We start from the raw sequence: 24,212 nt of genomic DNA on the forward strand, positions 1-24,212 counted from the left end.
CAGGGGGGTTGGAGGAGGGGGCGAGACTCTGAGCAGGGTCCAGAGCCGGAAACACTTGAGACAGAGGGCGTGGGGGAGGGGGAGACTTTTGGGACAGAGGGGTGGGGGAGGGGAGGAAGACTCTGAGACAGGGGTGTAGGGGAGGGGGAGATCTGAGTCAGGGTGTGCGGGGAGGGGGAGGACATCTGAGACAGGGGGGGTGGGGGAGGGGAGACTCTTGGGACGGCGGGAGGGGGGAACACTTTGAGACAGCAGGGGGTGGGAGAGGGAGAAGGACTCTGGAGACAGAAGGTTGGGTTGAGGGTGAGACTCTGGACAGAGGGGTAGACGGGGTGCTGAGGGAGGGGGGAACTATGAGAAAGGGGGGTGGGGAAGGGGAAGACTTTGAGGACATTAGGGGTGGGGGAAGGGAAGACTCTGAGACGGGGTGTTAGGGAGAGGGGGAGGACTCCTGAGACCAGGGGTGGGTGGGGGATGGGGAGGCTCTGAGACAGGGGGGTGGGCTGGAGGGGGAGACTCTGGGACCTGGGGGAGGGGGGGGGAAGGAACTCTGAGACAGGGGGGTGGAGAGGGAGGAAGACTCTGAGACAGAAGGTTGGGTGCAGGGTGAGTGAGGACTCTTGGGACACGAGGGGTAGAGGGGATGGGGGAGGGGGGAACTCTGAGACAGGGGGGTTGGGGGAAGGGGAAGACACTTGAGACAGAGGGGTGCAAGGGTGAGGAAGGGAGGAACTCTATGACAGCAGTGGGTGGGGGAGGGGGAAAACTCTGAATCAGAGAGTGGGTTGAGGGAGAGGGAGGACTAGAGGTGTCCTCAGTAATAAAACACAAGATAAGGATCAATTTCTCCATAAATCAAGTTGTTGTTTTTCCCCTGAAGACTTATAACTTAAATATCAAAATTAAATTAATAACACTTTGCAGCCAGAGATTTATGGAAAGGAAGAGGAGTCCTCTACAAATAAAGGTGAACTACTGTAACTTCTCCATGAAACCCATTGTTATGAAGTTTGATCTTTAAAAAACTTCAATATAATAGAAAATTACACACTTAAATATGCTACACCGCTGACGAATGGTATTTTTCTTCAGTTACAAACGTTTAATTTACACCAGTACCACCATTGAAGATTTGAGCTTTTTATTTTACTTTCAGATAAAAACAAAAGCCCCAGAGGGACTGTATCGCTCACCTGGTTTGTAATGTCAAGTTCTGAATATAGGTTCATTGTTTCTTTTCTGAAGGAATTTGATATTATGCACCATTACCTCCCCCCCCCTTATTTCCCTATTGGGCCCCGCCCCTCCTGCCCCAGGGGGGTTCAGAGGCCCCAAAATTTATACAAGTTCTGTTCCCCTTCCCAGAAGGATATTTGTGGCCAAATTTGGTTACAATCCATGCAGAACTTAGGACAAGTAGCGATTTATAGGATTTACCTCTATTTCCCCTATTGGGCCCCGCCCCTCCTGCCCCCGGGGTCTGAGCCAAAATTTATACAAGTTCTTTCCCCTTCCCCCAAGTTTTTTATTTGTTTGTGGCCAAATTTGGTTACAATCCATGCTGAAAGAACTCTAGGATAAGTAGCGTTTTTAGGATTTACCTCTATTTCCCCTGTTGGGCCCCGTCCCTCCTGCCCCCAGGGGGTCAGAGCCAAAAATTTTATATACAAGTTCTTTCCCCCTTCCCCCAAGGATGTTTGTGGCCAAAATTTGGTTACAATCCATGCAGAACTCTAGGATAAGTAGTGTTTTATAGGATTTACCTCTATTTCCCCTATTGGGCCCCGTCCCTCCTGCCCCAGGGTGGGTCAGAGCCAAAAATTTATACAAGTTCTTTCCCCCTTCCCCCAAGGATGTTTGTGGCCAAATTTGGTTACAATCCATGCAGAACTCTAGGACAAGTAGCGATTTATAGGATTTATCCTCTATTTCCCTAAAGGGCCCCGCCCCTCCTGCCCCCGGGAGGTCAGAGCCAAAATTTATACAAGTTATGTTCCCCTTCCCTCAAGGATGTTTCTGGCCAAATTTTGGTTACAATCCATGCAGAACTCTAGGACAAGTAGCGTTTTATAGAATTTACCTTTATTTTCCCTATTGGGCCGTGCCCCTCCTGCCCCCGGGGGGTCAGAGCCAAAATTTATACAAGTTCTGTTCCCCTTCCCCCAAGGATGTTTGTGGCCAAATTTGGTTACAATCTATGCAGAACTCTAAGACTAGTAGCGATTTAAAGGAAATGTTGACGGCATCAATGGACGGACGACGGACAGACGACGGGACGAAGGACGGACGACGGACGAAGGACGGACGACGGACGAACGGACGCCGCGCCATGACATAAGCTCACCGGCCCTTCGGGCCAGGGTGAGCTAAAAACTCTGTGGCACTATGTCCTATATGGAATGAAGTACTGATTGTGCATATACCAAAAGCAAACTAAATAATTTTTAAATGCATTTTTGTGTTAATTAGACATATATATGCACGATTAAACACCATTTAGTGTTCAAATGATGGGTATCGTTTATGCTGTGTCTGCGATGGAGCATCTTTAACCATTGTAGCCAGGGAAAATTCTACTCAAACATTCAGAGCTTTGTATTGCCATGGTCTTTGAAGATTCCCTTTTTTGTATAAAGTTTGTTGTCCAGAATTCAGACCACAGGGTAGTACTGATGGAATATCCATATCTTCTAACATTGTTTTTAAAGACAAGTTCAGATTTATTATTTACTACTTAGCAATCCTGCTGACATTCCTTAAGGCCTGATTAAACCCTAAACAACCCCCAGTTTGTTTGGTGGCGATGTTGGACAAGGCACTCCCCAGGTGGTAAAGTCATCAGAAAGGGCTGTAAAGGATACAGAGACAGGCCCCTAGGGAGCCAGTTTAGGGCTAGTCTGACCTAAAGATGGGGCCAACACACCATTTGGGTGACACGGCCATCATATGAACAGCAGCTGGACCGATGGGATAGGTGTCTAGTAAGTTACAACGATGTTTTTACAAGTGTTCTCTATAACATCTAGCCTTCTCTCTCATTCCTCATCATCATTGAGCTTTCCTATAAATCACTCCAAATTTTTGTGCCATCCATTCAACACATAACTTACTGCAAAGAAACATTTTCAGTGGATACCTCATTTTCTCCTGGTGACATTTACAGAATGTGTGAATGTCTGTGAGGTATATTGACACATGTAAATGAATCCACTTTTAATTTATTAATTTGAAATATCACCAGACAGCTACTGTCTGCCTTTGTTTGTTCAGTAATCAGTCTCATAGTGTTACCATATGTAAACTATTCAGAAGCAGGTTTCCAAGTGGAGATATTCCCAGAAATGTATTCATCATGATATAAAACTATGTGTATGGGACAGGGCTATGGTTACGGTGGCTGACTCCCAAACATTTGAGTGGAAACCTTCATAAATACCCAGCATGCTTCAGTCGTGTTAAAATCTATCCCCACCATCAAGCCCACTTGGGATATATTTATATAGCAATTATACATTATCCTTGAACATCACCTTATCAAAATCTTACCCATATGCCTGCAGTGAAGATAAGCTACAATTAATTTAGCCTGACCTTAGTTTACAGTCCTGCGATGAGGCCCAACACTCTCAGACAAATTGCTGTCAATTGAAACAAGGGTCTGCTATTAATTTTACTGATGTAATGGATCTGCAGTATAAGCTTGTTAAAACTTCACGCCTCATTGAGGAAGGTTTGTGAGGGGGAGGGGAACATGGTGGCACAGCAGGGGTCTACACCAGTTGACGAGTAGGGAATGATATCAGAGAGGTGAACAAAAAGACCGCACTCTCTTACAAGATTCTAAAATCCAGCTTTGATATCGAAAGATGTACACAACAGAAAATTAAATTTGTTGTGAAATCTCCAATATTTCTTAAATGGCAATACAAAGTTTATCTAAACTCCAACATCACACCATTATTTCAGCCGTTCTCTAAATTTAACCAAGTCATATTCATAAACATTTTCCTTATATAACAGGAGAGGAGAAAATGTAGCGCCAGACCTGGATATTTCATAGTCTTCACCCACACACTACAGACTCAGAATATTGATAATCTGTCTTTGGTTATATAATCCATCAAAATTCAGATGTTTATTCTGGAAAGGCATTGATCACCAAATGGAAAGAATTTGTTTCGATCTTTTTAGAAGCAAACGATTGAGGGACAATAACTAAAAATTTAGACAATGACCTAATTAGGAGATAGCTGTTACATCATTTATCGCTGTTTCATTTTCTGTGATATCATATAAGACTATTCTCTACAAAGACCGATACAGAGATAACAATTATAGGTAGTGTACAATGAAACCTGCCTTTAGTGACCACCTCTGTATAAAGACCACCTGCTGACATCTCACTACAGTAAAACCTGCCTTTGGAGTAACCACCTCTGTATAAAGACCACCTGCTGACATCTCACTACAGTAAAACCTGCCTTAGTGACCACCTCTGTATAAAGACCACCTGAACCACCTGCTGACATCTCAATACAGGAAAACCTGCCTTTAGTAACCCACCTTTGTGTAAAGAACACCTGCTGACATCTCACTACAGTAAAACCTGCCTTTATGATGACCACCTCTGTTTAAAATTGACCACCTACTGACATCTCACTACAGTAAAACCTGCCTTAGTGACCACCTCTGTATAAAGACCACCTACTGACATCTCACAACAGTAAAACCTGCCTTAGTGACCACCTCTGTATAAAGACCAACTGTTGACATCTCACTACAGTAAAACCTGCCTTAATGACCACCTCTGTTAAATACCACATGTTGACATCTCACTACAGTAAAACCTGCCTTAGTGACCACCTCTGTATAAAGACCACCAGTTGACATCTCACTACAGTAAAACCTGCCTTAGTGACCACCTCTGTATAAAGACCACCTGTTGACATCTCACTACAGTAAAACCTGCCTTAGTGACCACCTCTGTATAAAGACCACCTGTTGACATCTCACTACAGTAAAACCTGCCTTAATGACCACCTCTGTATAAAGACCACCTGTTGACATCTCACTACAGTAAAACCTGCCTTAGTGACCACCTCTGTATAAAGACCACCTGTTGACATCTCACTACAGTAAAACCTGCCTTAGTGACCACCTCTGTATAAAGACCACCTCTGACATCTCACTACAGTAAAACCTGCCTTAGTGACACACCTTGTATAAAGACCACTGACATCTCACTACAGTAAAACCTGCCTTAGTGACCACCTCTGTATAAAGACCACCTACTGACATCTCACTACAGTAAAACCTGCCTTAGTGACCACCTCTGTATAAAGACCACCTGTTGACATCTCACTACAGTAAAACCTGCCTTAGTGACCACCTCTGTATAAAGACCACCTACTGACATCTCACTACAGTAAAACCTGCCTTAGTGACCACCTCTGTATAAAGACCACCTACTGACATCTCACTACAGTAAAACCTGCCTTAGTGACCACCTCTGTATAAAGACACCTACTGACATCTCACTACAGTGAAACCTGCCTTAGTGACCACCTCTGTATAAAGACCACCTACTGACATCTCGCTACAGTAAAACCTGCCTTAGTGACCACCTCTGTATAAATACCACCTACTGACATCTCACTACAGTAAAACCTGCCTTAGTGACCACCTCTGTATAAAGACCACCTACTGACATCTCACTACAGTAAAACCTGCCTTAGTGACCACCTCTGTATAAAGACCACCTACTGACATCTCACTACAGTAAAACCTGCCTTAGTGACCACCTCTGTATAAAGACCACCTACTGACATCTCACTACAGTAAAACCTGCCTTAGTGACCACCTCTGTATAAAGACCACCTACTGACATCTCACTACAGTAAAACCTGCCTTAGTGACCACCTCTGTATAAAGACCACCTACTGACATCTCACAACAGTAAAACCTGCCTTAGTGACCACCTCTGTATAAAGACCACCTACTGACATCTCACTACAGTAAAACCTGCCTTAGTGACCACCTCTGTATAAAGACCACCTACTGACATCTCACTACAGTAAAACCTGCCTTAGTGACCACCTCTGTATAAAGACCACCTGCTGACATCTCACTACAGTAAAACCTGCCTTAGTGACCACCTCTGTATAAAGACCACCTGCTGACATCTCACTACAGTAAAACCTGTCTTAGTGACCACCTCTGTATAAAGACCACCTGCTGACATCTCAATACAGTAAAACCTGCCTTAGTGACCACCTCTGTATAAAGACCACCTGCTGACATCTCACTACAGTAAAACCTGCCTTAGTGACCACCTCTGTATAAAGAACCTGCTGACATCTCACTACAGTAAAACCTGCCTTAGTGACTACACCTGCCTAGTAACCACCTCTGTATAAAGACCACTTGTTGACATCTCACTGCAGTAAAACCTGCCTTAGTGACCACCTCCCTATAAAGACTACCTACTGACAGCTCACAACAGTAAAACCTGCCTTAGTGACCACCTCTGTAAAAAGACCACCTGCTTAACAAGACCACTATCATGTTATCTCAATCTTAACATAATCTGATCACATGTGTGTATAAATGACCATTTAGCTATAATGGTAATTTTTCCTGTTTCTTAAGTGGTCTTTATAGACAAGTTTGGTTGTAATTCGAAACTCAGACAGAAATCCTCAGATATCAGTCGGACCTTTATGAAAGCAGTGATGTAAGATGACACCAGATTGTGGGGGACACCTAAACCACTTAGCCACAGTAACTCCTTGACATCAGATAGAGATGACCTTTGAGTACTTGATAAATGACCTCTTTGTGCCCAAACTTTATGACCCTATTACCAGAACACCCAGGGATTCAGCACACAGGTTCATTATCTCAAGCCAGTCCAATAAAACAGGGTCATAAAATACTTGATAATATACTATGATCAAATTAATTAATAACTTAGTGTAACTACCGCTCCCTGTTTGTAACTAAAACCTGTCTGTGATAACCACCAGTATATAACTACCTCCTGTCTATAACTATACCACCTGTCTATATAACTACCCCCTCTCCTCTATAACTACCACCTGTCTATAATGACTACCTGTCTATAACTACCACCTGTCTATTTAACTACCATCTGTCTATACACACCACCTGTCTATACCTACCACTTGTGTATAACTACCACCTGTCTATAACAACCACCTGTCTTTACCTACCACCTGTCTATAACTACCACCTGTGTATACCTACCACCTGTCTATAACTACCACCTGTCTATACCTACCACCTGTCTATACCTACCACCTGTCTATAACTACCACCTGTCTGTATAACTATACTACATACTGTCTATTACACAACACCTGTCTATACCACATTGAACTTGTGTATAACCACTTGTGTATAACTACCACCTGTCTATAACACCACCTGTCTTTACCTACACTTGTGTATAACTACCACCTGTCTATACCACCTATCTATAACTAACTGAAGGGTGTCTATAACTACCACTTGTCTATAACTATATCACCTGTCTATTTAACTACCACCTGGTATATAACTACCACCTGTCTATAACTCCACTGTCTATACCTGTATTATAATACCTAACCACCTGTCTATTACCTCACCACCAATCTATAATTACCACCTGTCTATACCTACCACCTGTCTGTACCTACCATCTGTCTATAACTACCACCTGTCTGTATAACTACCACCTGTCTATAACAACCACCTGTCCTATAACATACCATCTGTCTATAACAACTACCTGTCTATAACTACCACCTGTCTATAACAACCACCTGTCTATAACTACCAACCTGTCTATAACTACCACCTGTCTATACCTACCCCCTGCCTACAACTAACACCTGACCATGACCTTATACCTGTCTATAACAACCACCTGTCTATATACCTAACACATGTCTTTAACTACCACCTGTCTATACCTACCACCTGTCAATAGCAACCACTGTCTATATAATCACTGTTAATACTACCATCCTGTCCTTACCTTTCATAATAACTATTCCTGTTTATACCTACCACCTGTCCTTACCTACCATCTGTCTGTAACTACCACCTGTCTTTACCTACCACCTGTCTATAACTACCACCTGTCTATAAACAACCACCTGTCTATAACTACCACCTGTCTATAACAACTACCTGTCTATAACTATCACCTGTCTATAACAACCACCTGTCTATAACTACCACCTGTCTATTACAACTACCTGTCTATAACTACCACCTGTCTATAACAACCACCTGTCTATAACTACCACCTGTCTATAACAACCACCTGTCTATACCTACCACCTGCCTATACTTAACACCTGACCATACCTTATACCTGTCTATAACAACCACCTGTCTATACCTAACACATGTCTTTAACTACCACCTGTCTATACCTACCACCTGTCAATAGCAACCATCTGTCTATAATAATCACCTGTTTATACCTACCACCTGTCCTTACCTACCATCTGTCTGTAACTACCACCTGTCTTTACCTACCACCTGTCTATAACTACCACCTGTCTATAACAACCACCTGTCTATAACAACCACCTGTCTATAACTACCACCTGTCTAAACCCATCACCTATTTATATCACCTGTATATTCCCTTCTCCTGTATATGGAGACCACAAGCCTCATTGACTGTTTTTGACAGGACTTAATTAACCTGAACATACTTCACCATACTAAGACATTGATCTGCAGGTTTTATGGAAATGCTGCATGCAATATTGTGATTTTCCTTCTATATCAGTTCTATATTAAATTCATTGATTTCAAATCATAGAAAACACTTTACATATTTTCTCATCTACATGTTCTTTGCAAATATCAAAAAGATTCTCTGGTCGGTTTTGAATTTGAAATGGGGCCAAATTACATATACAAAATAGAACTTTGAAGAACAAAAGACATTAAATACTGAAAATATACCAAAGGAAGTCAGTTTGACATTTGCACAATTTTGAATCCTAATTACTCAACCCCTTTACCCCTGAAGACATTTGAACTGTTCTAATTTCAAGGTTGGAATAGTTCATTATGAATTTTCAGGGGTCAATGGGTTAAGGATGCTTCCAGGCTAACACTAATCACTCAGTTGTTTTATAGAAATTTTAAAGTGTAATAATGACAAAACTGTAACAGTTTTCTTCTTAGATTCAATATACAGCTGTAACTTCTCCATGGAAGTGGGAAATGACCATGGAAATTTAACAACACTGACATGTCAAGAATAATTTGCTTATCAGGATGTATTAACAGAATATAAGTGGTATCCTCTGGTGGACATATGATTTCAATATTGTTGTGGGTGACAGGGAGGGGCAGTGGTTAGGGGTAGTGATTATGTGGAGGGGGGAGGGAGAGGGGGAGGGGGAGGGGGGAGGAGGAGGGGAGGGGGAGGATCATTATGCTAATGTTTACTCAAGCATTACTACCATCAATATCAATATCCATCTTACTAATTAAGTTAATTTTACATCAACAAACCCTCCACTGTAACTGGCAATCTGTGTAATAAGGAATGATAGTAGAGCCCCTAGGGAGCTAGTTCTTAGGAGATATATAGTATTATATAGAAGGTCTATCTATCTGATAGGAGGGCCCTAGGGATCTAGACCTTCAATGAACTCTACTCTATGTCCTTTCTGCCAAATCTATATCAGCTTTACATATATTTCTGATGTTTCTGCTCCAGTACTTTTTTTCTTTTTCAGTTCCAAGGTAAAACTGAAGAGTCCAAGAAGGATAAAATTTGTATTTTGTAAGGTTAACATTTGTGGTAGTCTCACCGAGAATTCCAAGAAAGGTAAATTAGTGATGACAAACATCATTGACCAGTACTATATGTACAGGAGGTTTGCATTGAATCCCAAAAATCACTGACGAGCTGATGAGGATAAAGAAACTATATGATGTTCTAAAGTCCTAGATTGACAAAGAGTTGTATGTGTCCGTAACATCTTTGACAAGTCCTTGGATGAAAGAATTGCATGGTTTCTAACATCACTGATGTATCATAGGACAAAACATCTGTATTATGTCCCTAACATCACTGATGTGTTGTAGAGGGACAAAACATCTGTATTATGTCCCTAACATCACTGATGTATCATAGGACAAAACATCTGTATTATGTCCCTAACATCACTGATGTATCATAGGACAAAACATCTGTATTATGTCCCTAACATCACTGATGTATCATAGGACAAAACATCTGTATTATGTCCCTAACATCACTGACGAGTTGTAGAGGGACAAAACATCTGTATTATGTCCCTAACATCACTGGTGTATCATAGGACAAAACATCTGTATTATGTCCCTAACATCACTGATGTATCATAGGACAAAACATCTGTATTATGTCCCTAACATCACTGATGTATCATAGGACAAAACATCTGTATTATGTCCCTAACATCACTGATGTATCATAGGACAAAACATCTGTATTATGTCCCTAACATCACTGATGTATCATAGGACAAAACATCTGTATTATGTCCCTAACATCACTGATGTATCATAGGACAAAACATCTGTATTATGTCCCTAACATCACTGGTGTATCATAGGACAAAACATCTGTATAATGTCCCTAACATCACTGATGTATCATAGGACAAAACATCTGTATTATGTCCCTAACATCACTGGTGTATCATAGGACAAAACATCTGTATTATGTCCCTAACATCACTGACGAGTTGTAGAGGGACAAAACATCTGTATTATGTCCCTAACATCACTGATGTATCATAGGACAAAACATCTGTATTATGTCCCTAACATCACTGACGAGTTGTAGAGGGACAAAACATCTGTATTATGTCCCTAACATCACTGACGAGTTGTAGGGGGACAAAACATCTGTATTATGTCCCTAACATCACTGATGTATCATAGGACAAAACATCTGTATTATGTCCCTAACATCACTGATGTATCATAGGACAAAACATCTGTATTATGTCCCTAACATCACTGACGAGTTGTATAGGGACAAAACATCTGTATTATGTCCCTAACATCACTGATGTATCATAGGACAAAACATCTGTATTATGTCCCTAACATCACTGACGAGTTGTAGGGGGACAAAACATCTGTATTATGTCCCTAACATCACTGATGTATCATAGGACAAAACATCTGTATTATGTCCCTAACATCACTGATGTATCATAGGACAAAACATCTGTATTATGTCCCTAACATCACTGACGAGTTGTAGAGGGACAAAACATCTGTATTATGTCCCTAACATCACTGATGTATCATAGGACAAAACATCTGTATTATGTCCCTAACATCACTGATGTATCATAGGACAAAACATCTGTATTATGTCCCTAACATCACTGATGTATCATAGGACAAAACATCTGTATTATGTCCCTAACATCACTGATGTATCATAGGACAAAACATCTGTATTATGTCCCTAACATCACTGATGTATCATAGGACAAAACATCTGTATTATGTCCCTAACATCACTGATGTATCATAGGACAAAACATCTGTATTATGTCCCTAACATCACTGATGTATCATAGGACAAAACATCTGTATTATGTCCCTAACATCACTGATGTATCATAGGACAAAACATCTGTATTATGTCCCTAACATCACTGACGAGTTGTAGGGGGACAAAACATCTGTATTATGTCCCTAACATCACTGACGAGTTGTAGGGGGACAAAACATCTGTATTATGTCCCTAACATCACTGATGTATCATAGGACAAAACATCTGTATTATGTCCCTAACATCACTGACGAGTTGTAGAGGGACAAAACATCTGTATTATGTCCCTAACATCACTGACGAGTTGTAGGGGGACAAAACATCTGTATTATGTCCCTAACATCACTGATGTATCATAGGACAAAACATCTGTATTATGTCCCTAACATCACTGATGTATCATAGGACAAAACATCTGTATTATGTCCCTAACATCACTGATGTATCATAGCACAAAACATCTGTATTATGTCCCTAACATCACTGACGAGTTGTAGAGGGACAAAAAAACTGTTTGATGTCCCTAACATAACTGACAAGAGACAAACAGCTGGAAATTATGAAATTATCTGCAGGTCTCAAAATGATAAGACAGATGTATTTGGTAGTCCATTAATGTTTGCACTTTTATAAATCTTGAAAGTGTTAATACCTATGTTTTACACATATCTAATCTTTTTAAAAGTACATTTGGGTTTGTTAACATCAGAAGTTGTTCAGGGATGCTGATATGGACAAGTAAGAGCTATATACCTAGAGACAGTGTACCGTATTCGACCCAATAAGAGCCCATGTCCCTATAAGCGCCCCTTTCCCTTTTTGAGACCTCAATTTCAATTGCCCAGGCATAAATAAGGACCAAAACTACATAAAACGATATAAATTTGCAATAATTTTGACTTATTAGCACCTTTTCATTTTTATCAATTTTTTAAGTGCCCTGAGCGCTTATTGGGTGGAATATGGTATATGTCTAAAACCAAACAACAAAATGGATAATATGTTCAGAAAAAGCACTTGAGGTTTCATTACCAGTTATTCCTCTGTCTCTTAATATCTTTTCTTAAGCAGATTTTTTTTCTGGCAATCTTTTTCTTGTAATTTTATCCTCAATTTGAGATTTCTTTTTTCTGATTGTAGAAATCAGACAGTAGGTATTGTGTATCTGAGTGTTGAATGTTGCAGTGAAGGAAAGCTAACTCCAAAGACACAGGGGTTGGCGGAGTACAATGTTTGATACCACGGGTCTTTGATCTGAGTGTTTATAAGCAAGGTAACCAAACTCCAATTAACATATGCTGATTACTTCATTTCAAGGTAATTTTACCGCCGTGGGGTCGTTGGGTCCCTTTGCTTGCGACACTCACTTGATGAAGATATTCTTGTTTTAGTCATCAACTAACTGTGAAGATAAAATGCAGTACCACAGAAATAGCTACTGACGTTACAGCATGTGGCTCAGATATCAAATGCATGTGCATCCACCACTGCACATGCATTGCGTAAGTGCATGAGACATATGCATTTACACAGTCATTAAGTGAAGCCACCCACATGGGCGGGCCAGTCGATTACAACTGATTATTGTCTGTAGTTTAAAACTACAAAAACATTTACATAATCTTGGTCTAATGCATGTGCATCAATTCCAAATACTATAGTAACTATTACTACTACTTAAAATTTTATATCTGTGACTTTGTTTTGCCTTGTGTAGGTTGTCTGTGTACTTATAGCTAAAATTTACAATAATTTTGACAGCTATACCAATTTAAGACAGAATGAATATCAATTTCTATAATAGATCGAGAGGAGTAAGACAATAGTATCAGTAGTAATGAATTGATGAGTCTAACGAGCTGGTAATTAACCACACATGCCCCATAAGACTGAGGCAGTAGAAGCTGTAGACAGTACTGTTACTGTGGTGGCGGTGATATAGGTGAACGACTGTGCTAGTCAACCATCACAGGACTGGGATGATTTCTCACACAGTCCCAGACCTGACACTGCCTCACACCTCAACAAGTCTGCCCTACCTACCAGTACTACGGTGATTTATAGAGGCTACTGTCTGTACTAGCAAACCAGTAACCTTCCCTGACTGGGATTCCCTGGTTATACTATAGCCGTCTGGAGAATGAAACCAAAAGTTTCCTAACCAGTCTCTTGATTATTTAAGAGGTGAAATAGTTCGATGATAATCAATTAAGAAGATAGATAACTCCATTTAAGTGTGTACCCATTGCAAGAGAAACTATTTGGAGAGGGAGATAACTCTGTCTGAAAGAAATTTTGAGAGTTTTGACTAGTTGTCAGGGTAGTCCAAAGGGAGATAACTCCGTCTGAAAGGAAGTTTGAGAGTTTTGATGATTTGTCAGGGTAGTCCAGAGGGAGATAACTCTGTCTGAAAGGAAGTTTGAGAGTTTGGACTAGTTGTCAGGGTAGTCCAGAAGGAGATAACTCTGTCTGAAAGGAAGTGTGAGAGTTTGGATGAGTTGTCAGGTAGTCCAAAGGGAAATAACTCTGTCTGAAAGGAAGTTTGAGAGTTTGGATGAGTTGTCAGGGTAGTCCAGAGGGAGATAACTCTGTCTGAAAGGAAGTTTGAGAGTTTGGACGAGTTGTCAGGGTAGTCCAGAGGGAGATAACTCTGTCTGAAAGGAAGTTTGAGAGTTTGGACGAGTTGTCAGGGTAGTCCAGAGGGAGATAACTCTGTCTGAAAGGAAGTTTGAGAGTTTGGACGAGTTGTCAGGGTAGTCCAGAGGGTGGTAACTCTGTCTGAAAGGAAGTTTGAGAGTTTGGATGAGTTGTCAGGGTAGTCCAGAAGGAGATAACTCTGTCTGAAAGGAAGTTTGAGAGTTTGGATGAGTTGTCAGGTAGTCCAAAGGGAAATAACTCTGTCTGAAAGGAAGTTTGAGAGTTTGGATGAGTTGTCAGGGTAGTCCAGAGGGAGATAACTCTGTCTGAAAGGAAGTTTGAGAGTTTGGATGAGTTGTCAGGGTAGTCCAGAGGGAGATAACTCTGTCTGAAAGGAAGCTTGAGAGTTTGGACGAGTTGTCAGGGTAGTCCAGAGGGAGATAACTCTGTCTGAAAGGAAGTTTGAGAGTTTTGACTAGTTGTCAGGGTAGTCCAGATGGAGATAACTCTGTCTGAAAGGAAGCTTGAGAGTTTTCACGATTTGTAAGGGTAGTCTAGAGGGAGATAACTCTTTATCCATACCAGTATGAAGAAATGAATGTATGAGAGTAAGTGTTCAAAATATGACAACAGTTATATTCAGAGAGGGAGATAACTCCACACGCAGGTCTGTTCTTGTTTTATTTGTGGGGGAAGGTAACTCGGTCCTGAGAGGAAGTGTGAGAGAGTGTGTTTACGGCAGACACTTCAGTAGGAAATCAGAGGCAGCCATGTGAGTCTATATTGGGCCGTAAATTCATTAACAACTCCAAACAGGTGCTTGCCACTTCCAGCAAGGCTCCCAGTCAACCAGAACCACAGGGCTCCCTTGGGTGCAATGTTAATGGTGTGAGGCCAGATCTGACTGGGACCCCCAAGGTCCACCAACAGCTAATACACAATCTCAGGTGGGCCCGGTGGGAAAGTCCACAGTATCAGTACTGCTGTGAGAATTATCAAAAATCAGGTCTTTTAATTTGTTAACATAGGAGTACATGGTGACCCCATTATCATATGTTTCTATCAGAGTGGACCTTACTGACTTTGTAAAGATTACATGATATGATTTACTTCTTTCATCATATTGAGTATAATTATTCCACATGTGACTATTAGACAGAGAATACAATGACTTTTCTGTGAGACTGAGCAGAAGTACAAACATTTGTCTGATAATCCTTTATATAAAGAATACCATATTAGACCAAAAAGTCACTCCCTAGATGTCCCCTTCTGCTTTTAGAAACATCAAATTTATTAACCTTGAATTTAAATCTTTATTAAATGAACACAATATTTTTTGTGATCTGGCTAAAAGGTTTGTTTATCTCTCTCTTGTTATATTTCACTAATCCAATTTGTGGAACAATGTCAATACCTCAAACCAATACACCTCCATCATCATAATTAGACTTGATCTATATCAATTCAATTTTTATTCAATTGTTTGCTAAACTATTAATATAAGCAGTTAACCATTCCCTTATAACTTAATTGAAAATGGCCTGAGCTAGATAAGCGTGTTTAAGATAGAGATCTTTTGTTTCCACTTGATAACTCTGATGTATTCTGCTGTAAAGATAGCCAGCCAATTCATAACTTAAGTGGCTCTAAACTACAGCAAGTGATTAAAATATAATGTATTGTGTTGATCTTATCTATTATCATCAGGGTAAGATAGTAATCAAACACTATAGGTCAAGTATCCCTCACCTTCTCCAGTCACTGTAAAATGTACCGTACTGCTTCTAGTCACTGTAACATGTACCATACTTATTCTACAGTCACTGTTACATGTACTGTACTTATTCTACAGTCACTGTAACATGTACCATACTTATTCTACAGTCACTGTTACATGTACTGTACTTATTCTAAAGTCATTGTAACATGTACTGTACTTATTCTACAGTCACTGTAACATGTACCGTACTTATTCTAGTCACTGTAACATGTACCGTACTTATTTTACAGTCAATGTAACATGTACCATACTTATTCTACAGTCACTGTAACATGTACTGTACTTATTCTACAGTCACTGTAACATGTACTGTACTTATTCTACAGTCACTGTAACATGTACCATACTTATTCTACAGTCATTGTAACATGTACTGTACTTATTCTACAGTCACTGTAACATGTACCGTACTTATTCTAGTCACTGTAACATGTACCATACTTATTCTACAGTCAATGTAACATGTACCGTACTGATTCTACAGTCACTGTTACATGTACTGTACTTATTCTACAGTCACTGTAACACGTACCATACTTGTTCTATAGTCACTGTAACATGTACCATACTTATTCTACAGTCACTGTAACATATACTGTACTTATTCTACAGTCACTGTAATATGTACCATACTTATTCTACAGTCACTATAACATGTACTGTACTTATTCTACAGTCACTGTAACATGTACTGTAGTTATTCTACAGTCACTGTAACATGTACTGTACAAATTCTACAGTCACTGTAACATGTACTGTATTTATTCTACAGTCACTGTAACATGTACTGTACTTATTCTACAGTCACTGTAACATGTACTGTAGTTATTCTACAGTCACTGTAACATGTACTGTACAAATTCTACAGTCACTGTAACATGTACTGTATTTATTCTACAGTCACTGTAACATGTACTGTAGTTATTCTACAGTCACTGTAACATGTACTGTACAAATTCTACAGTCACTGTAACATGTACTGTAGTTATTCTACAGTCACTGTAACATGTACTGTACAAATTCTACAGTCACTGTAACATGTACTGTAGTTATTCTACAGTCACTGTAACATGTACTGTAACATGTACTGTACTTATTCTACAGTCACTGTAACATATACTGTAGTTATTCTACAGTCACTGTAACATGTACTGTACAAATTCTACAGTCACTGTAACATGTACTGTAGTTATTCTACAGTCACTGTAACATGTACTGTACTTATTTCTACAGTCACTGTAACATGTACCGTACTTATTCTAGTCACTGTAACATGTACCGTACTTATTTTACAGTCAATGTAACATGTACCATACTTATTCTACAGTCACTGTAACATGTACTGTACTTATTCTACAGTCACTGTAACATGTACTGTACTTATTCTACAGTCACTGTAACATGTACCATACTTATTCTACAGTCACTGTAACATGTACCATACTTATTCTACAGTCACTGTAACATGTACCGTACTGATTCTACAGTCACTGTTACATGTACTGTACTTATTCTACAGTCACTGTAACACGTACCGTACTTGTTCTACAGTCACTGTAACATGTACCATACTTATTCTACAGTCACTGTAACATATACTGTACTTATTCTACAGTCACTGTAACATGTACCATACTTATTCTACAGTCACTATAACATGTACTGTACTTATTCTACAGTCACTGTAACATGTACTGTAGTTATTCTACAGTCACTGTAACATGTACTGTACAAATTCTACAGTCACTGTAACATGTACTGTATTTATTCTACAGTCACTGTAACATGTACTGTACTTATTCTACAGTCACTGTAACATGTACTGTAGTTATTCTACAGTCACTGTAACATGTACTGTACAAATTCTACAGTCACTGTAACATGTACTGTATTTATTCTACAGTCACTGTAACATGTACTGTAGTTATTCTACAGTCACTGTAACATGTACTGTACAAATTCTACAGTCACTGTAACATGTACTGTAGTTATTCTACAGTCACTGTAACATGTACTGTACAAATTCTACAGTCACTGTAACATGTACTGTATTTATTCTACAGTCACTGTAACATGTACTGTACTTATTCTACAGTCACTGTAACATGTACTGTAGTTATTCTACAGTCACTGTAACATGTACTGTAGTTATTCTACAGTCACTGTAACATGTACTGTACAAATTCTACAGTCACTGTAACATGTACTGTAGTTATTCTACAGTCACTGTAACATGTACTGTACAAATTCTAGTCACTGTAACATGTACTGTAGTTATTCTACAGTCACTGTAACATGTACTGTACTTATTCTACAGTCACTGTAACATGTACCATACTTATTCTACAGTCACTGTTACATGTACTGTATTATTTTACAGTCACTGTTACATGTACCATACTTATTCTACAGTCACTGTTACATGTACCATACTTATTCTACAGTCACTGTAACATGTACTGTACTTATTCTACAGTCACTGTAACATGTACTGTAGTTATTCTACAGTCACTGTAACATGTACTGTACAAATTCTACAGTCACTGTAACATGTACTGTATTTATTCTACAGTCACTGTAACATGTACTGTACTTATTCTACAGTCACTGTAACATGTACTGTAGTTATTCTACAGTCACTGTAACATGTACTGTACAAATTCTACAGTCACTGTAACATGTACTGTACAAATTCTACAGTCACTGTAACATGTACTGTAGTTATTCTACAGTCACTGTAACATGTACCGTACTTATTTTACAGTGACTGTAACATGTGCCATACTTATTCTACAGTCACTGTAACATGTACTTTACTGATTCTACAGTCACTGTAACATGTACTGTACTTATTCTACAGTCACTATAACATGTACCGTACTTATTCTACAGTCACTGTAACCTGTACTGTACTTATATTACAGTCACTGTAACATGTACCGTACTTATTCTACAGTCACTGTAACATGTACCGTACTTATTCTACAGTCACTGTAACATGTACCGTACTTATTCTACAGTCACTGTAACATGTACCGTACTTATTTTACAGTGACTGTAACATGTACCGTACTTATTCTACAGTCACTGTAACATGTACCATACTTATTCTACAGTCACTGTAACATGTACTGTACTTATATTACAGTCACTGTAACATGTACCGTACTTATTCTACAACCACTGTAACATGTTCTGTACTTATTCTACAGTCAGCATTAAATGTAAAACACTACCAATATTATTTTACAGTTAACTGTAAAACAAGACATACCGCCTCACAAAATATTCTGACAGGGCTTCCAGGACAACATGGATACAAGCTAGAACATGATTGTAAAAAACAATTTGATTCTCGTCATTTTTCGTAATCATTTTATATTGTAATGCTGAGATATGAATTTAAATTTAGCCATTCAGATATATAACATTATCATGTTCCAGCTATTCATGTGGGACATACGATATGTGATGGGATGCAACAGTGATAGACCTGATGGGATGGTACAGACATAGGTAACACTAAATGGCCCTCCCCTCTCCTCATTTTAGGGCAGGGTATAAAAATCAAGAGAGATTGATGCTGGGAAGTAGAGATCAACTTCTTCTTGACTAAGTTTAGCATGTTGATATTTACCTATTTTTGATAGTAGAAAATATATTTGTTTTTACAAAATAATATTAGTGTAGATGTTTACCTGTTTAGTGACAATGAAGTTCCACAGGAGTGACTCGATGTAGTAGCTGGTGCCTCCCACAATGATTGGCAGTTTCTCCTGTCTCAGTAGTCCATCTATCTGATCAGAGAGTCAAGGTTATATCTGCTAACTCCATAAAGCTAAATATACAGTAAAATTCAAATCTACAGTGTATACCAGTAACGTGGTTTGGTTCTGAAAAACAGACTTACTGATTAAGTAAATAAAAAATAACAATTTAAATAAGGAGAATTTTTTTTTTTTAATTTTGATTGATGTCAATGCTTTTGGCTTAAAGAAACCAGCTGGGCCAGGACTTCATTCATCATTAATTCTGATTAAACTGTACATGTATAATAAAACACTAATTATGTTTTCTTTCTTTTCATACTAAATCCAAATTTCTGATTGACAGATTTTTTCATAATACATTTATGTGTAGATAAAATTTGAGAATGACACTAAATCCTGACAAATCATGACATCAAAATAGAGACATTGATGTCAACATGTCACTTTTTTTTTTATTTTATCATGTTATGAAATAAATTTTGTTTGCAAACTGTTGTGGGAATCCACTTCACAATTTGTTTCATAACCCGATAAAATAAAAAAAATAGTGATATTAAAGCTTAAGTACACAGATTAAGTGAAAATAATGTATCACTTTATGATACATCTTTTTATCAAATGCACACAGAGAAAAAAATCATCTCAAAAATAGGTAACGATTACACAGCCAATATTTCCTAACCTGAATTTCAGGTCAAGAAATCTTGACCTGAAATTCCCCTGAAATCGACCAGAAATTCTGGTTAATTTCAGGTGAAATTCTGGTCAATTTCTGGTCAATTTCAGGTTAAGATTTCTTGACCTTAATTTCAGGTCAAATTTCAAGAGAAATTCTGGTCAATTTCAGGTGAAGATTTCTTGACCTGAAATTCAGGTAAAATTTCATGCAAAATTCTGGTGAATTTCAGGTGAATTTCAGGTCAAGAAATCTTCACCTGAAATTCAGGTTAAGAAATCTTGACATGAAATTCAGGTCAAGAAATCTTAACCTGAATTTCGGGTCAAGATTTCTTGACCAGAAATTCTGGTCAATTTTAAGGTCAATTTCAGGTTAGGAAATATTGGCTGTGTATATAGCTATGTTTTATCGACAAATATGACCAACACACATGTCTGAAATAAAATCTTCAAATAACCTGATCTGCTTAAAACCAGCAGATCTTCACACTCCAAAGGTGTCAGATCTATATACTGGAATATACAGTATCGGAGTGCAATCGAAGATCTAATCAGATTGCAGATCACCATATCATGTACATGTCAAGTGTACTGATCATGATTGTAGCCAAATTAGTTCTTTCTAAACGCTTAAAGAAATTGTTGAATCAGTTTTTTAACAATATAATGCTTGTATCCTTTATATGTGTTACAGAATAGAAGGAAAGAGACCATATTAACCTTCCAGAACAAACTGGCCATATATATTTATGAGAAGTGAAAGGTCTCCATAGCAGATATTAATTTTCTCCCATACTTCACAGGGATATCCCGTGGTTGCTAGGGAAAAGATATCTCTATCTTATACAGGGGGGTGTAAGACAGCTCACACGCGCTAAACAATAACATGACGTCATCAATACATGCGGCGTAACTGCGGCGCGCATTGTAGATGACGTCATCAATTTTGACGCATAACGTCATTCCTGCGATCCTGGCGTGATGAAAAAGCTGAAAACCAAGTGGAATTTCATCATTTTTTCTACTAAGTATGGGAGAAAAAGAATCTTACAAGCCTCGGGTTGACTGGCCGAAATCTTTCACTCGGGTTGAGATATCCCTGTCCACTTCACAGACCCATGTAAGATTCTATTGTGTAATAATTTGTTTCCTTATTTTATAATTAAAGGGATACGATAGGCAGTGTGGCGTCTCTGTAGTCTGTAACTGTGTAGTTCCTCGTCAGTGGGCTGAGAAAGTTGATCATGTGATGTGGGCATTGCTTCAACTCTTCAGAGGTCACTTTATTTGTGATGATATCCAACCCCTTGTAGACCTAAAACACATCATAAATTAAAGCCAAATTCAATACACCTCCGTATTATGAGAAAAAAAGCCAGGATTTACTTGTCAATTAATTCTTTTTTAATTTGCTTTATCTTATATAGTATCAATTACCCATGAAGGACCAATATTCTTCAGGGTAATCGAATCTTCCGTATATCAACAAACCAGCAAGAAATGAAATGGACCAATTTTATAAACACAAATATATAATATTTTGTCTTACTTGTACAACAAGTTGTCTATCAATTCGATATTTATCTATCGCAATACGGAAGATTTCTAACCGCCGGTCGCTGGGTGATGGCCGACCCAATAGGGACCTATATATTTTCGTCAGGGGGGCCGTTTCCCATATTTAGAAAATTGGGATCATTTCAAATAAATGATGAGAGCATGGCACTTGTGAGATCATGTTTTAGCTGAAAATTTCTTGTAGTTACATCAATTTTAAATCTTTAAACCTATTGGTCATTGAAAGTGGCGAATGCCTCTGTTTACATAGAATAACGTTATTGTTTCAACAGTACCGCACCAAAAATTTTGGGTAAGTTGAATCGCCAAAATAATTTGTAACCCAAAATCTGGGCTATGAATCACATGATCAGACACGTGACTTCCCGAGTTCCGGAACTTTTTTGACATACTGCTGATCAGTGTCTTTGACTGTCAAACGCTGACGGTAGGGTTTTAAAGTTTCATTTAAAATGGACTAAGAAAATACATTCGTTTCGGGGTATAATGTTACATCGTTTTTATAAAATAACTTGGTTATAACACACACTCCCTTTTAAGCAAGACAAATCTTCCTTGATCAAATCTGCTTTAGCAGACGATACTCTTTATGAAATCACACGATAGTTCATGAGATATAAGCAAAATTGTAAACATGACGAAAACAGGTCCCTGACGAATTTAGGGCACTTGACCATATATAAATACGATTTTTTTAAATTTTAACTGTTCAAAAAATGTATTAAATGATAAATTAAATTGTTTGATTAAAATATAGTAGGGGTAGGACATCGTATTTTTCCAAAACCAGATGCAGACGCCTGTGGAAGTATCGACACCCAGTAGGCTAAATCTTGCCCAGTAGATTCACAAATCATTGAAATCTATCCGAGACCTGCATAGAATCGGCGCTTATGATTTCCCCATTGAATATTTTTCCTAACTCCAATGCCAACTTCGATTTCCCTGTCCCTGTTGATCCCAAAATCACTACCACGGGTAACCGCATGGAGGCTGCCATCTTGGATAAAAGCGCCATCTCTCGGGCTTACAGGGGATTAGTTATCTGCCTAACTGTGGTAATTGAGTTTGCTAACGTATTTCTGCCGAACTCTGGTCACTCCATGGAATGTCCGCTGATGCTATGAAAGTCATTAATCAAACTTCATGCGTTTTGTGTTTTCATATTAGAAATTATAGTCAAGTAAATTTTATTTAAAGTCGGTACATAGTTAAAACACATAACAACACAAGCCCATCTGGGCTTTTACAACCGACTATCTAACAAGAGTAAAAAGTAATAAACACTAAGCAGAGATAAAAAATAGGCATAAGCAGGATAATGAGAAAAATATATCCTCTAAGAGGAAAATTATCACAGGTGTTATAAAGAAGGCAAGTATCAGATCACAGATATTTGTGCAAGCTTAGGACATAAAACATTAAACATTAAAATAGATATACTTCAGTATATTATATGATAATTAATAAAGATAATCAACAAGGTAAATTGCAATTCAATTCAATTCAACTTTATTGCTTCCTAGCTTACATCCATCCAGGAGGATCGATAGCAAAACATACATGTACATAAAACACAATATAATGAATAAATTATCAAAACAAAAGCATTTGTCAAGCCAGCTTTCCTCAGTTACATGCTATCGCTTAAGTTTTCAGCTCTTCATGGCTATCTTGAGGCGATCAATTTTTTGAATCGGCAATTAGCCTTGTTAATTTTCTATTCTTTACTTTTACTATCTAATAGCAAAGTTGTATTTAAACGATTAATAATAAATATCTGATGATAGTGCACGGCTATTTTTAATTGATTATGTATAAAGTCAATACCATTCATATTTGAAAATGTGACACCAATATGTCAAAGTAAAGAATAAAAGCTTTATTAGTGCAGAATGTGTAAAAAAAACGATCCGTTAAACCAGCAAAGATAGAAAAGAAAAGTACAATGGAAATGGTTTAACAATTAATCCTGTTAAACTCAATATTTTCTCAAGCCTGTCATTTTTCCACGACGGAATTCTCTGTCAAAGTTCATTAAAAATACGAGTTATCTAAACTGTCATATGAAATATATCAATTGCACGCTAAGCAATCTCTTGTGCATTGTCTGCAGAGATAACGCTTAACGTATCACCGAGATCAATTCTCCCAGCCATTACCGTACAGT

At 38.5% G+C, this 24,212-nt stretch overlaps 1 protein-coding gene across 2 annotated transcripts in view; it reads right to left on the reverse strand.

Moving 5' to 3' along the window:
* The window catches only part of LOC138324894 (tRNA dimethylallyltransferase-like), a 35,087-nt gene extending 12,037 nt beyond the window's left edge, over positions 1 to 23,050 (reverse strand). For both annotated transcript variants that reach the window (XM_069270124.1, XM_069270123.1), the window contains exons 1-3: positions 22,917 to 23,050; positions 21,639 to 21,779; positions 19,715 to 19,813 (exon numbers count right to left, since the gene is read on the reverse strand). In XM_069270124.1, coding sequence (XP_069126225.1) covers positions 19,715 to 19,813; positions 21,639 to 21,779; positions 22,917 to 23,042 — 366 coding nt within the window. In that variant the 5' untranslated portion in view covers positions 23,043 to 23,050. The remainder of the gene's footprint in view (positions 1 to 19,714; positions 19,814 to 21,638; positions 21,780 to 22,916) is intronic.
* Positions 23,051 to 24,212: the final 1,162 nt, after the last annotated feature.

The sequence above is a fragment of the Argopecten irradians genome, chromosome 6 (assembly GCF_041381155.1).
Source record: "Argopecten irradians isolate NY chromosome 6, Ai_NY, whole genome shotgun sequence".
NCBI classification, from domain to species: domain Eukaryota; kingdom Metazoa; phylum Mollusca; class Bivalvia; order Pectinida; family Pectinidae; genus Argopecten; species Argopecten irradians.